At 36.1% G+C, this 15,781-nt stretch overlaps 2 protein-coding genes across 5 annotated transcripts in view; both read left to right on the forward strand.

Moving 5' to 3' along the window:
* Positions 1 to 15,781, forward strand: part of LOC311305794 (uncharacterized protein) — a 1,216,100-nt gene that overhangs the window by 426,908 nt on the left and 773,411 nt on the right. The window lies entirely within an intron of this gene.
* The window catches only part of LOC311306012 (uncharacterized protein), a 31,497-nt gene that overhangs the window by 2,939 nt on the left and 12,777 nt on the right, over positions 1 to 15,781 (forward strand). Inside the window, exons 1-3 of one of the 4 annotated variants that reach the window (XM_084434147.1) lie at positions 10,951 to 11,045; positions 11,847 to 11,954; positions 15,597 to 15,720. Coding sequence is in view for 2 of the 4 variants with exons in the window: in XM_084434150.1 (XP_084290276.1) it covers positions 11,949 to 11,954 (6 nt within the window). In the remaining 2 variants the exon portion in view is untranslated. Of the gene's footprint in view, positions 1 to 10,950; positions 11,046 to 11,846; positions 11,955 to 15,596; positions 15,721 to 15,781 lie in introns of those variants that run through there. The other 3 variants (XM_084434148.1, XM_084434149.1, XM_084434150.1) reach the window with 3 other exon arrangements.

Consider the following 15,781-nt stretch of genomic DNA (forward strand, 5'->3'; position numbering starts at 1 on the left):
GTGCAGAAAGTGTTGTAAATGCCTTGTATACACGTACAGATCATTTGTAACAGGTAAGTAAGTGTTCAACACAATGTGTAAATGCATGAATAAATCATTTAAAACACTTTCTGCATCCCCTAATCTAAAGTGTAAACTATTCATCACTTGTAAATGTGTTACACATCATTCATAGATTACCACTTCAAGACTCAATAAGGCATAAGATCAACGAATCTTATCTACGAATGATGTGTAACACATTTACAAGTGATGAGTAGTTTACACTTTAGATTAGGGGATGCAGAAAGCGTTGTAAATGATTTATTCATGCGTTTACACATCATCTAAAACAGGTGTTGAACACTGTAGTGTGTACTGCAGTGTAAGTGCTGACTGGTGAGGGTATAGACAGCTGTCTTCTGTAGTGTGTAGTGTAGTGTGCACTGCAGTATATTCTCTTACACACATGGAGTCTTTAACCACTGTGCACCTGATGTGAGCAAAACATACAAAAATCTGGATTAACAAAAAAAAAACAATAGGTACTGAAAATACAATAATAGCAGAACACACACACTATGGCAAATATTTACTGTTAAATATAATACTCAATTTACAATTAAAACTCACCTCAGAGTCAGGAGAATTCCACTGTGAAGGCAGAAACAACTGTTAGGAAGGCGGAAAGTGACGACTGCAGCCTGTAGCGCGATGACGTTGATTAATCAAATACGTAGTTGATGTTCGACGCATGCGCGGAATTGGATACTTTTAACACGCATGTATTAATCTTTTATTTAATGTAATTTAAACTGTAATGCCGAGTTAAGGATAGAAAAATAGATACTTAAATAGATATTTCATTAGATGAATTATATTAATTATTATTAATTATTAAATGCAGGAAGGATTCTTCAAGCATCTCGGAGACGTTCCCAGTTTTTTCTGTTTCTTATCAGACTCGATGATGGTGAGATCAGATCATACCGGCTGTTGTCAGATTCCTTGTGCATACACAAATCTCACTGGTTATTACAATTAATGGCAAAAAGAATGTTTGGAAATTAAACTTATAAACTGATATTTCCTACTGACACACTACAGCAAAAGAAATAACCGACTTAAAACCTTTTTTTTTTTTAGTTAATGTAAACATAAATGTATATATTTAATGCTATATATATATATATATATATATATATATATATATATATAGCATTGAATGCTCTACAAATATATAATTCTTCTAAGTTAATAACAAAAAAGAGAGCCTATAAATTACATGAAAAATAGCACTCCAAAGAGCGCTCAATCTCTATCTCGGCAGACATTTTCCTTCTAAATATTTTAAAATTGAGTGTATAGCCTAAAGTTAAACTTATGATCTCCAATGTTGTTTTGAGTGTTGTAGACAATGGTGTGAAAAGCAACTATAATGAATAAACATTTATTTGACTTGACTGAGGTGTTATTAGTCATGTGAACTTGTCTTTTCTTTCAATTTAATCTAATTTTTATTGTTGAAAATGTTTAGCTATATTAGAATGATATAAATGGCATTAGTCAAGTCAAGTCAAGTCATTTTCATTTATATAGCGCTTTTAACAATGTAGATTGTCTCAAAGCAGCTTCACAGAGATAAATGTATAATATAACGTAAGATTGTTTTGGCTTTATAGCGGTTCTTTAATAAAGTTATTTTCCAGCTAAAGTTAGTTTTGATTGATTCGCTTCCGTCGCAACGATCATTTGTTTTTAAATTAGGGCCGCCAAGACGACACCATTCTCTCTACACAGACTTTAAACGCGAACCTGTGAGAAACGCTGATGGCGTTCAGATGCGCATTAAGAACGGGTTCTATAGTTATGTGCGTTTGAATATATGTGTGCAGGTTTGGAATTCCCTACAAACCAAACCTAAACAAATTACTGGTGTTTCCTTATAGTTTTGATTCAGAATTTTATTTTATTTTATCAATTCGGGGTAGATACGCAAATTGAGTTTTCCCGACGACGCGTTATCTGTAGAGTGGGAAAGGGATCCTCCATAGGGAGAGACTAGTTGGCCCTTCAGCACTGCGTTGTCATCGGGTCCAGGCGAAGGTCCTTCATCAGATCTGGAAACGGCCTGGATCCGGCAGGCTGCGGGAAAACCTTGGGATAAACAAAGACACTAAAATTAGCGTAGATGCCATTCTTCTCATGATGTAACAAGTACATCAGGATTTATGGGAAGTGTTCCCGGTTCCAGCTGACCTAATCTATGCAGCCTAATATTGAATTATAGAAGTCTATAATGTATTATGTGAACGCTATGTCAAAGAGATGTGTCTTTAATCTAGATTTGAACTGACAGAGTGTGTCTGCTTCCCGGACAATGGTAGGAAGACTGTTCCAAAGTTTTGGTGCTAAATAGGAAAAGGATCTACCGCCAGCAGTCGATTTAGATATTCTAGGTATTATCAACTGGCCGGAATTTTGAGATCGCAATAGACGTGAAGGAGTATAATGCGTTAAGAGCTCGCTCAAGTACTGCGGAGCTAAACCATTTAGTGCTTTGTAAGTAATCAGCAATATTTTAAAATTGATGCGATGTTTAATAGGGAGCCAGTGCAGTTTTGACAGAACCGGGCTAATATGGTCATACTTCCTGGTTCTGGTAAGAACTCGAGCTGCTGCGTTTTGAACCAGCTGTAGTTTGTTTATTAAGCGTGCAGGGCAACCACCCAGTAGAGCATTACAATAATCTAGCCTTGAGGTCATGAACGCATGGACTAATTGTTCCGCATTTGTCAATGAGAGCATATGACGTAATTTAGATATATTTTTAAGATGGAAAAATGCGGTTTTACAGATACTAGACACGTGACTTTCAAATGAAAGATTGGTATCAAAGAGCACACCCAGGTTCCTAACCGACGACGAAGACTTAACAGAGCAGCCATCAAGTGTTAGACAGTATTCTAGGTTATTACGTGAGGAAGTTTTTTGTCCAATAATTAGAATCTCTGTTTTTTCAGAATTTAGAAGTAGGAAATTACGAGTCATCCAGTTTTTTATATCAGCTATGCATTCTGTTAATTTAGTGAATTGTTAAGTTTCGTTAGGTTTTGAAGAAATATAGAGCTGAGTATCGTCGGCATAACAGTGAAAGCTAATGCCATGTTTCCTAATGATATCTCCTAAGGGTAGCATGTACAGAGTGAACAGCAGCGGTCCTAGTACTGAGCCCTGTGGTACGCCATACTGAACTTGTGATTGATAAGACATCTCTTCATTTACTGCTACAAACTGATAACGGTCAGATAAGTATGATTTAAACCATGCTAGTGCAATTCCACTAATGCCAACATAGTTTTCTAGTCTATTTAAAAGAATGTTGTGGTCAATGGTGTCAAACGCAGCACTAAGATCGAGTAACACTAATAGAGAGACACAACCACGATCGGATGATAAGAGCAAATCATTTGTTAGTCTAACGAGAGCAGTCTCAGTACTATGGTATGGTCTAAATCCGGACTGAAAATCCTCGCAGATATCATTTCTTTCTAGAAAGGAACATAGTTGTGAAGATACTGCCTTTTCTAGTATCTTTGACAGAAAGGGTAGATTCGAGATCGGCCTGTAATTGACTAATTCTGAAGGATCAAGTTGCATTTTTTTAACAAGCGGTTTAATCAAAGCCAGCTTAAAGTTTTTTGGTACGTATCCTAGAGACAAAGAGGAATTAATGATATTAAGAAGAGGATCTATGACCTCTGGAAGCATCTCTTTCAGTAGCTTAGTCGGTATAGGGTCTAGCATACATGTTGTAGATTTAGATGATTTAACGAGTTTAGTAAATTCTTCCTCTCCTATAGCAATGAATGAATCAAATATTTCCTCAGGGAGACTACAATGCACTGCCTGATGCGATACTGTAGTAGACGGTTGCATAGTTATAATTTTGTCCCTGATATTATCAATCTTATAAGTGAAGAAGTTCATAAAGTCATTACTGCTGTGCTGCTTGGAAACTTCTGTGTTTGAAGCTTTCTTTTTCGTTAGTTTAGCCACTGTTTCAAATAAATACCTAGGATTATGTTTATTTTCTTCTAATAGGTTTGAAAAATAAGCAGATCTAGCAGCTTTTAAAGCCTCTCTGTAAGCAATCGAGCTCTCTTTCCATGAAATGCGAAATACCTCTAGTTTTGTTTTCTTCCAGTTGCGCTCCATTTTTCTGGCTGCTCTCTTAAGGGCCTGAGTGTGCTCGTTGTACCACGGCGTTGGATTATTTTCTTTAATCTTCTTTAAGCGCAAAGGAGCAACTGTGTCTAAAGTGCTGGAAAAGAGAGAGTTAAAAGTTTCTGTTGCAATATCAAGTTTTTCTAAGCTATCTGAGATGCTGAGATGATGAAACTGATCAGGAAGATTATTAATAAAGCAATCTTTAGTAGCAGAAGTGATAGGTCTAACATATTTGTAACACGGAGTCGGCTTTGCAGCCTTGGCTAAATGTAATTTACACGAGACTAGATAATGATCTGAGATGTCATCGCTCTGCTGCAGAATTTCAACGGCATCAACATCTATTCCGTGTGATAATATTAGATCTAGAGTATGATTACGACAATGAGTAGGTCCTGACACGTGTTGTCTAACTCCAATTGAGTTTACAATGTCTTTAAATGCCAAACCCAATGCATCTTTTTCATTATCGATGTGTATATTAAAATCACCAACAATTAGTACTTTATCTGCAGCCAATACTAACTCTGATAGAAAGTCCGCAAATTCTTTGATAAAGTCTGTATGGTGCCCTGGTGGCCTGTATACAGTAGCCAGCACACATCTCAAACGTGATTTATCATTTTTACTATATATTTTTACATTAAGCACTAACACTTCAAAAGAATTATATTCGAAACTTGATTTCTTAGTGGTTTTGAAAATATTACTATAAATTACAGCAACACCACCCCCTTTGCGTTTCAGACGGGGTTCATGTTTATAACAGTAATCTTGCGGGGTGGACTCATTTAAAGTAATGTAATCGCTTGGTTTTAGCCAGGTTTCTGTCAAACACAGCACATCTAGGTTATTATCTGAAATCATATCATTAACAATGAGTGCTTTTGAAGTAAGCGATCGAATATTCAGCAACCCAAGCTTTATCATTTGCTCATCTGTATTATAGCTGTTTTTTATTTGTTGAACATCAATTAAATTTTTAACCTTAGATAGGTTTAAACATTTTTTGGATTTCCAAAATCGGGGAACAGACACAGTCTCTATATGATGATAGCTAGGTGAAAGAGGCTCTATGTGATGGGATTTATCTGACCTGGGTGACGCGAGGCCGCTAGCAGACGGTTGGTTTAGCCAGTCTGTCTGCCTCCTGACCTGAGCCCCAGATTGTCATGTTTGAGCTCTAGGACTATGAGCCATATTACTAGATAGAAGAGCAGCACCATCCCAGGAGGGATGAATACCATCTCTTTTCAACAGGTCAGGTTTGCCCCAAAAACTTTTCCAATTGTCTATGAATTCTATATTATTACACGGACACCACTCAGACAGCCAGCGATTCAGTGAACACAATCTACTAACTATCTCATCACTCCTGCGAACAGGAAGGGGGCCAGAGCAAATTACAGTGCCTGACATCGTACTTGCAAGTTCACACACCTCTTTAATGTTAATTTTGGTGATCTCCGACTGGCGGAGTCGAACATCATTAGTGCCGACATGAATAATGATCTTAGAGAATTTACGATTAGCATTAGCCAGCACTTTTAAATTTGCTTTGATGTCAGGCGCTCTGGCTCCCGGCAAACATGTGACTATGTTCGCTGGTGTCTCTATTTTCACGTTCCGTGTGATCGAATCACCAATTACTAGGGCACAATCAACAGAATTCTCAGTGGGTGTTTCACTGAGCGGGGCAAATCGATTTGTTATGGTAATCGGAACGGAAGAGTGGTTTTTTGATCCGCGACTAGAGCGATCCCTCACTGTCACCCATTTGCCCGGCTGCACAGGCTCTACTTCAGCTGGAACCGAATCATGTAAAGAGTTCACTATGCTAGGCGCATCCAAAATAGTATCTAAAGCTCTAGCACTCTTACTATCCTCAATTAAAGTTTGGATGCGTGTTTCTAATTCTGAAATCTTCTCTGTCAGCCTAACTGTCTCCTTACATTTATCACATATAAATCCTACATTGCCAACAGAGAAGTCTATGCTAAACATGTGACATGAAGTGCAGGTGACAATAACAGGACAAGACATTACTCACCGTGTTTGTTGACTGATTATTACTTACCTGAGCTTTTATGAACTCAAAGGCGCGAGCGCGCGAGAGAAAAAATAAATAAATAAAACAGCTGAGCGCACGGGTGGCGCGTTAACAGGCTAGCAGTAGCGAATTAGCGTGTTGTGTTAGTAGTAACGGAAGCTAGCGATGTCAATCTGAGATGTTGGGTAAGCTGTATTTAGTATAAACAACTACAAATTGTAGTAAATGATGGTTCAAAACAAAGAAATACGAGGCTAAGACGGAGCTTACAGCACCGAAGCAAACACACTCACAGCAGGCAGCGAGGCAGACATGTTGTGTAGATTTTAACACATGTTGTGTAGATTTTAACATATATTGTGTCAGTTTTAACACATGTAGTGAGTGTGCTCAGGGACAACACGTTGTGTCAAATTTAACACACAACCTGTGTCGATTCTTAACACATCTCTGTGTTTATAAGGACTGCACATTTTGTGTTACCTTTAACACAACTAATGTGTTATTCCTCTTACACAGAAGTGTGTTGAAACCTTTTACACACTAATGTGTTATAGTTACACAACTTGTGTCAGATATGTGTCACATGTGACTGTAGTCGGTGTGTATTTGCCAGAGTTACTTCCTGTGTTTTTACAACTGAGTGTTTGGACGAAAACTGAAACGTATTGTTAACTTGTGTTTATGGAGTCCAGTGACGTTTAATAAAGAGTTGTTTGAACATTTGGATGTTTTAGACATCATGAATCTACATAGACAAGCTCTTATTGAGAATTAACTGAGGTTTAGATGTTGATGTTTCACTGAATGTTTTATTTGAAGTCACCAGAATCGTGATTAATGGCTCCTTTATTTGAGCTCTTGACCCTTTACTCTTCTTTTAGAGTTTCTCTGGCTGCTTTAACTGTATTTTAATCAAATACATTTGTTATGGCGAGTGATGTTTCTTGATGATATCATAATTAACAAGTGCAGATCTGATCAGGTTTATGAGTAAATGGGTGGAGCGCATTTAATTTATGTATACATGTGCTGTTAATTATAACAATCTTGTGACACTACATCATGCTGTCCAGTAGTGCAGAATAATAAAATAAATGTTTCCTGAAAATTTTAATCTGTAGCAGAAACTAGTCAAACACAGACCTCAAGAATCAGCGTATGAATCTCAACAATGGTGACAAATGAAAAGCTTCATGCAGCAATGCATGCTGGGAGTCATGGATGAGATTTGTACTATGGTGGCACCCAGCATGCATTGCTGCATGAAGCATTTTGTTTGTCACCATTGTTGAGATTCATGTGCTGATTCTTGATGTCTGTTTGATACCTTAGACTGTAAGATTCTGAATGAGCTGTGTATTTATTAATTAATTTTAAGCTAATTGCATTATGCTAATCTATTATGTATTACACTCATCTTTCAAATATTAAACTCTTTCTGAGCTTCAGCTGAACAATTTTACATGTTCATGATGATAATATTATCATCTGAGCATATTTTTCTCGTATTTATTTCTGCTGTTTCAAATGTGTTAAATTAAATACACATTTACAGCAATCAGAGAAAACTAATGTTAAAGAGTCAAGGGTGAAGAGCCCAAATAAAGCTAACACTAATCACGATTCTGGTGACTTTAAATGAAAAATTCAATGAATCGTCAACACCAAAACCTGTTAATTCTCAATAAGAGCTTTTGTAGAGTCTGACAGAAATAAAGTTAATCTGGTTATTAATAACAAGTGAAAGCAGCATTTGAAAAAGACAATGAAAAGAGGTGTGGTGTGATTGGCTGCAAAAAAACAACCGTTAATCTTTAAGTTTTCATGAATTAAGATTTTATTTATTTATTTGAATAAATTACTTTATTTATTTTAGAGCATTTTATGGGATACCATATAAAATATACCTATAATTTTTTTTTTCATAAAAACTGCCCTTCCACCCAGTGCTATTCTATCCAGAGTTACATTTTAACACACATTGTGTCAAAATGCCATCAACACATCTTGTGTGTTGTTTTTTAACACATCTCTTTTTAGAGTGTGTGTGTGTGTGTGTGTGTGTGTGTGTGTGTGTGTGTGTGTGTGTGTGTGTGTGTGTGTGTGTGTGTGTGTGTGTGTGTGTGTGTGTGCGATTCAGGATGATAAAAACAACAATAACAACAACAGAAAAAGACCAAAATGGACAACAAAGATTAACATCTATTGTAAAATCATTTCATTTAATGCAGAAAATAGTGCCTGTACTTTAATGCAACATTTTCTCAAAAAAATTATAATACATTGTTGAAGTAGGCCTATAATATAGGCTATGTGACTTGTCGTGTTATCTCGACAAAACTGTATGCATCACGGTAGTCATTATCATTTTCGGGTGTGACATGTCCATATGCAACTCTCATGAATTTAAATTTGAAATTTACTTGAAGGATAACCCCTTGAGATGCACCATCTCGTTTCCGAGGGGGTCCTTAGAACAAGCACGAATACAGACAACAGATTACATTGTATAACACATAATACTTAACATTCATACCAACATTTAGCTCTCCATGACTATCTCCTCACATACCAGCCCTCTAAGTACATTGATACAATAAGTATACAGTTATCACACATAACATGCAGGTCCAGTGCCGTTCAGTATAATGAAGATCACATGATATTTGAAAGTGGGTATAATCAAAAGCAAGAGCATGTATTCTGCAAATGATCATGTAGTAATGGCCTAAAGAGATTAACCGAGGTAATGGATCTGATTGCACTTGGTAAATTGTTCCAATCTGATGGAGCTTTAAATTTGAATGCCCGACGACCTACTTCTTTATTAATTTTGGGAACGTAAAAAAATAAATGATCGGTGTGCCTTAAATTATATGAAGAGCGAAATGGAATTAGATATTGTTTTAGATACAGAGGATAATTTAAGTGATAACATTTAAAAATAAACTGAAGCCAGTGAAAATGCCTTCTTTAATTTAATGATAGCCAATTTAATAATTCATACATTTGGCAAGTGGTGCATTTTGTATGGACACCTCAGTACAAATCTGCAAAGACTATTATAAACAACATTGAGAGGACGAAGATTTGTATCAGAGGTGTTCTAGTAGATTAAATCGGCATAGTCAAGGATTGGAAGTAGGGCTGGGCGATATATATCGCGATATTGTTATGCGCATCTCGTCAGTAAAGCCGGTTCCTTGATTAGTAGTAAATCGCCATCACCTGCTTTCAGATGGAGCGGCATTTACTACAAAGAGCCGTAGTTAACTGACAAGCTGAGCCATATCGCATTAATATCGCGGACGTATCGCCAGCGATAATTAATGCGATATGGCTCAGCTTGTCAGTTAACTACGGCTCTTTGTACACAGCAAAAACTCCAGTGTTAAATTAACACTCCTGGGAGTGTATGAGTCCACACTCAAGAGTGTTTAAGTTAATGAGATAATTAAGTGATTAATTTAGTGAGGATTGACTATTATTGAAGACACCTGATGTTAACAAGCAGAATCACTGAAGGAGAAAATCACAAATTGTAAGTTACCGTTATGACGATCATTGGTTGCTTTAGTTGGACTCTTGACCCATATATTATTAACTTTAGATTTTGTCTGTCTGTTGTTTCTGAATTGTAAGCACCAGTTGAACAAAGAAAAAAGTGATCTGATGGTGTTGGTTATGTTATGACAATCATCATTTGAACTTGATCACTGAACTCATTAAAATCCTTCTTTCTGACTTCAATTTATTTTGTTGGTTAGTGAATCTGCATAAATGCCCAGAATTTTTTATATAATATAAAGGATTTCTTAAAAGTTGTTTAAAAAAAAAAAAATCACTCTTTTAGGCACACACAGATGTCAAGATTCAGTCTATGCATCTCAACAATGGTGAGGAGCAGAATATTCAATTAGGAAAAGTAAATTACATAGACAATTCAGATCATAATTTATTCATACCGCAATGCATGATGGGAGCCATTAATGAGTTGTGATTGGTGGCAGCCACTGCAACATGCTTTATTATTGTCACCATTGTTGAGATTCACAGGCTGATTATTGATGTCTGTGTTTTAAATGAATTTATCTGATTGTGTTTTGATCAGAACAATGTTTATTAAATATTTTGAATTATAAGTAAAGTACTGATAATCATATCCTGAAGAATCACTAAACTGCTGCTAACAAGTTAAGCCAAACTATCTCAATAAGTTTCCTTTTTCAGATCACAGCATGATTATGTCAAAACATAACCACCACTATCAGATCACATTTTACTTTGTTCATCTAACTGTTATAATTCAATAACAGCAGACAAACAACAGAAATTATTAAAATAAACATGTAATGGTCTAGATAGAGCCCAACTAAAGCAAACACCCATCACCTTAATGGTAACTTACAATTTGTGATTTTCTTCTTCAGTGATTCTGCTTGTTAACATCAGGTGTCTTCAATAATAGTCAATCATCACTAAATTAATCACTTAAATATCTCCTCAGCCCTAAATGCCGCTCCATCTGAAAGCAGGTGATGGCGATTTACTACTAATCAAGGAACCGGCTTTACTGACGAGATGCGCATAACAATCTCACGATATATATCGCCCAGCCCTAATTCATATACGTTCATATTTGTGGACTATCACAATTAAAACACAAAGACATGACAGAAATACAACCCGTGGTCATTCACAAGTGTAACGGAAGAGAGGCGTTTTCTGGAAGAAAAGAAGTTCAATAAGCGAGGTTGGCCTTGTCAACTCATTCAGTTTAGCGGTGAGTATAACGTGCTAATGCCCTCAAATCTGTTTATTTTAATTTTAGAGATATGTAAAAAGACTTTAAGTAACGTTATATGTTATTCAAACCGGTGTGAGCAAGAGGAAACGCGCTTACTGTGTTAGTTTTACACTGTTTTGTGTTCTGTTTGCAGCATTAGGCCTATTTCATGTTTTTAATCACTGTAACTTACACAAAATTCAGTTTATTAATGATAATGATAATTGTACTCATCTTTGTTTTATGTTAGCCTAAATTGGTATCACTTTATAACAAGAACTAACTATGAGCAATACATTTGTTACAGTATTTGTAAGTTTGTAACTTTAAGGTTAATAAAAATACAGCTGTTCATTGTTAGTTCATGTTAGTTCACAGTGCATTAACTAGGCTAATGTTTACAAGGTTTTAATAAAACATTAGTAAATGTTGAAATTAAAGATTAATAAATGCTGTATAGGTGCAATTCTTTATTAGGTCATGTTAACTAATGTAGTTAACTAACGAACCTTATTGTAAAGTTTTACCGTTAAATTTCTTTGGAATATCAGACACTACTGGATATACATAAAAAATACAAGCAATTATGTTCAATAGTTAATTGACATTAATGTGCAGAAAAAGATTTTTTTTTTTTTAAATACTTCTTATTGTGTGATTGCTATTTTCAGGAAAATGCTCTGGTAACAACTAAAAACAGAAGATTTAAAAATGTAGGCTAATCCAACAGAAGATAATGGGTGAAACAGATGCACTCACAGTATTTAAAAATGATTGTGTCTTTCTGCTTTTCTTCAGAAATGCATGTCATTGTGCAAGTTGTGTAGACTGTCAGTGGAGTGATAAAAAGATCTCAGATTTCATCAAAAAGATTAAACGAACGTCTTGGATTGGAACGACATGAGGGTGAGTAAATAATGACATAATTTTCGTTTTTGGGTGAACTAACTACTTTAACTACCGTTCAGATATTTCAGTATCGATATTTATCGAAATATCGATATTTTTGACAACACTACTATAGAGTAGTATTGCATCCTTCATATCTCCAAAAAGTCTTTAGTTTTATATTTATAAAAGAAAGATAGGCTGTACCGAGTCTTTCCGGAAAAAAGCGAGCGTCTGGAGGCGGGCCGTGTTAAAGCTGTGCTGCTAACGCGTCGATTGCTAACATAGACAGTATATGATTGCTAACAACACACAGAGACATTTGAAGCAGTTTTACTCACCGCCTGCGACCGCGAACCTTTATCATTGCGACTGCTCGATCCTTAAGCATTAGACGATCTGCAAATCCATCGATCTGGGCTTTGTTTATAAAACAATCATTGTCGAAATGCAGGGAACAAACAGTCTTGCACATCTCCATTTTTGCCCCGGAAAAACAAACTCCATCCACTGTTCCTAACGCTGGGTTCTTTGGGAACGGTCTCGCTCTCCTCTGGTCGACGTGTGCGCGGGCGAGCTTTTCCGGGAGAAATGCTCATATAAGGAGTTCCTCTCTGGTCTACGTCATTAGATCCATGATCGAAAAAAATCAGCCGAAACTTGTACCAACCCGGAAGTAAGATTTTCGGCACAGAAAATTCTCTGTTATTCGTCTAAAATATTTTTTTTTAACTTTGGCCATGTTTAGCATGAGAATCCATCTCTTTAACACTGTAAACAACTCTGAATACATGAAACACCATTGTAACCCCCCCCCCCCCCCTTTTAGGTTAAGAGTCTATTCGTGTCTCAGCTGCGAAGCTGAGGTCATGTTCAGCCTCGCTCGGTGCGAGCCTGCGAGGGCATGCACGGTGAAATGATAGTGTCTGACAGTTATAACTTATTATTATAACTATATGACAAAAATAATTGTCTAAATTATGTTGCATATTCCTCAACAGTTCTTGTGATGATATCACTAGTTGACAACATAGTACTATTTTCGGAAATCATAAGCTATGATATTGCGCAGGTGCACGTGATGCAGCGCTGTCAGAGCTGACAGACTCGAGTGTCAGACTCATTTCAGTGCAAAATAATTGTCAAAAATGATTTAATATACTGCAAATAGCCTACTAGTTGTTTATGTTTATTTATAATTCATTTAGGCGGAAATCACACAACGCGCACGACACGTCCAATTCGCGAACTAATGACTCCTTTGAACCGATTAATTTTAATGAATGGTTAAAACAACTGATCTTTCCAACAGTGAACTCAGGAGACGTTTGAATCGGTGTATAACTAATCAGTAACACTTTATAATAAGGTTCTATTTATTACATAAATTACATAAAAAGTACAGTTTGCTAACTCAAGCTTAAACTTTAAAATAAATAAAACCACTTTTTTAAAAAAAAGTAAAACATTTTTCCACACAGTGCTATCAAGAATCGAGAAAAAAGAGAGAAAAAAGAATCGGATCGATAATCAGAATCGTCAGTGGCATTATTATTGATAAAATGTTATCAAATCCCATCCCTATGTGAAGACAGTAAAATTATAATTAAACATTAAAGAACATGCATGTTTTTTAATAGTTTTTTTTAAGATTTAAAAGATTAAAACATTTTGCTAACATGCTCTTATTGTGTGTCACTGTCAGTCTTGTTACATCAGTGCAAAACTAGGGTATGCAAAATAATTATTATTATTATTATTATACATCATTCATCAGCATGCATTGATTAATCCCATGGCATGTATAAAAAAAATAAAGTTAGTCTGCACCCCTGCCCCCCCCGACACTGTCACCTTTTTTAGTGTGTGGAGTTTGCAGGTATGATTTTTATCCATATCTTTCACATCTACTGCAGTCAGATTCACCCGTTTTCACTCTGAAGCAGGGCTCCAGACTAACTTTTCCACTGGTTGCACTGCTGCCACCAACTTTCTCAGTTGGTCGCACCTTCTTTTTTGTTTGTTTTTTTACTACATGCCATGGGATTAATCAATGCATGCTGATGAATAGTGGTCTTAATCTGCATACCCTAGTTTTGCACTGATGTAAAAAGACTTGACAGTGACACAAGACCTCATGTTAGCAAAATGTTTTCATCTTTTAACTCTCAAAAAAACTATTAAAAAACATGTATGTTCTTTAAAGTTTGATTATAAATTTACTGTCTTTACATAGGGATGGGGATTTTATCAATATCAATGCCACTGACAATTCTGATTATCGATCCGATTCTTTAACGATTCTCTTATCGATTCTTGATAGCACTGTGAGGAAAAATGTTGTCATATGCTTTTCAAAAAAACAAGTGGTTTTATTTATTTTAAAGCTTAAGCTTGAGTAAGCAAACTGTACTTTTTATGTAATTTATGTAATCAATAGAACCTTATTGTAAAGTGTTACTGATTAGTTATACATTGATTCAGACGTCTCCTGAGTTCAGTGTTGGAAAGATCAGTTGTTTTAACCATTCATTAAAATGAATCGGTTCAAATGAGTCGTTAGTTCGCGAATTGGACATGTCATGCGCGTTGTGTGATTATCCCAGCAGTTAGGACATGGACATCCAAGATTTGTGTCAACACAGAAAACATTTCATCATTAGATAGTTTTTTTCGTTTAATTAAAGTGTTGTTTTATGTCAGCTGAATGTCCGGAATGCTTTTCAGAGAAGATAAGGCAACTTATTTAGCACAATTCACCCAGCGGTAATTCAGGAAAAAAAAAATCTCCGAATGCTCCACATGAAACTTTGGTCTTCCGACCTTTTTACCACCGTGTCGATTTATTTTGATTAAAATGTGCGAGGGAGAGAGAGCAAGACAGCGCTTAGTTTGTAGACGGTGAAGTCTTGTTTACACTTTCGCCTGCTCCGAAGAGAGTGTGTGCGCGCGCAACCGGGTCTCTCTCTCTGCTCGTTCAGTTAAACATGAAAACATGTAACGTTAGTTCATCTACATTACTCACCGATCAAATAAGTCTTTGGCGGGACAAAAATTAATTTTGGCGGGCGCTAAAACAAGTTCAATGCAGGAAAATTCATGCGTGAATTTAACTGAGTTGTACATGACATGCACTCGCACAAATGCGACCACATACAATTTTAACTCGCACATTCTCAAAAAATGGTCGCATATGCGACCATTTTGGTCGCAGTCTGGAACCCTGCTCTGAAGGAATCACTCACATTTTCTGTGCACTTGTAATGACACATCAAGGATGTTAAGAGGCTAAAAGCAGGTTTAAAACTTGCCCCATTGAAGTCAACAGGGTGCAAATTTTAAAAATAGAATAACTCGGTGTAGGCAACACCGATTTGTGTCGTTGTTCTCTGTACTGACAGCACTCCAAATGTACAAAAAAATGAGCTCAATGTTAAAATTGACCGGAGTTCTCCTTAAACTATTACTCTAATATTAAAAATGGTTGATATTTTTTGCAAAAACATTGATGCATTATTATTATTAACTAGAACTTTTATGACTATCTTATTATTTTCATATTTCCTTATTGTCCGTGCAGAGGCCATTTCATTTCATTTTATTTATTTTTTCTTTGTGAGGTGCATGTTATTCAGACATTTATTTATTGTTTACACCAAGATGAAGACAATGAAAGTCTCACAGCAGAGAGCACTTATGGAGAAGATCCAGAAAAAAGACTTGCCACAACCATACAAGGACATACGGGAGGACATATCAGACCTTTGAGAATTTGTTGTAGAGAGTAAGATCTGCACAATATGTGCCTTATTATTTACGTCTCTTAAGATCTAACATTTTAGGAA

The sequence above is a fragment of the Rutilus rutilus genome (genome assembly GCF_951802725.1).
Source record: "Rutilus rutilus genome assembly, chromosome: 1".
In the NCBI taxonomy this organism is placed as follows: Eukaryota; Metazoa; Chordata; class Actinopteri; order Cypriniformes; family Leuciscidae; genus Rutilus; species Rutilus rutilus.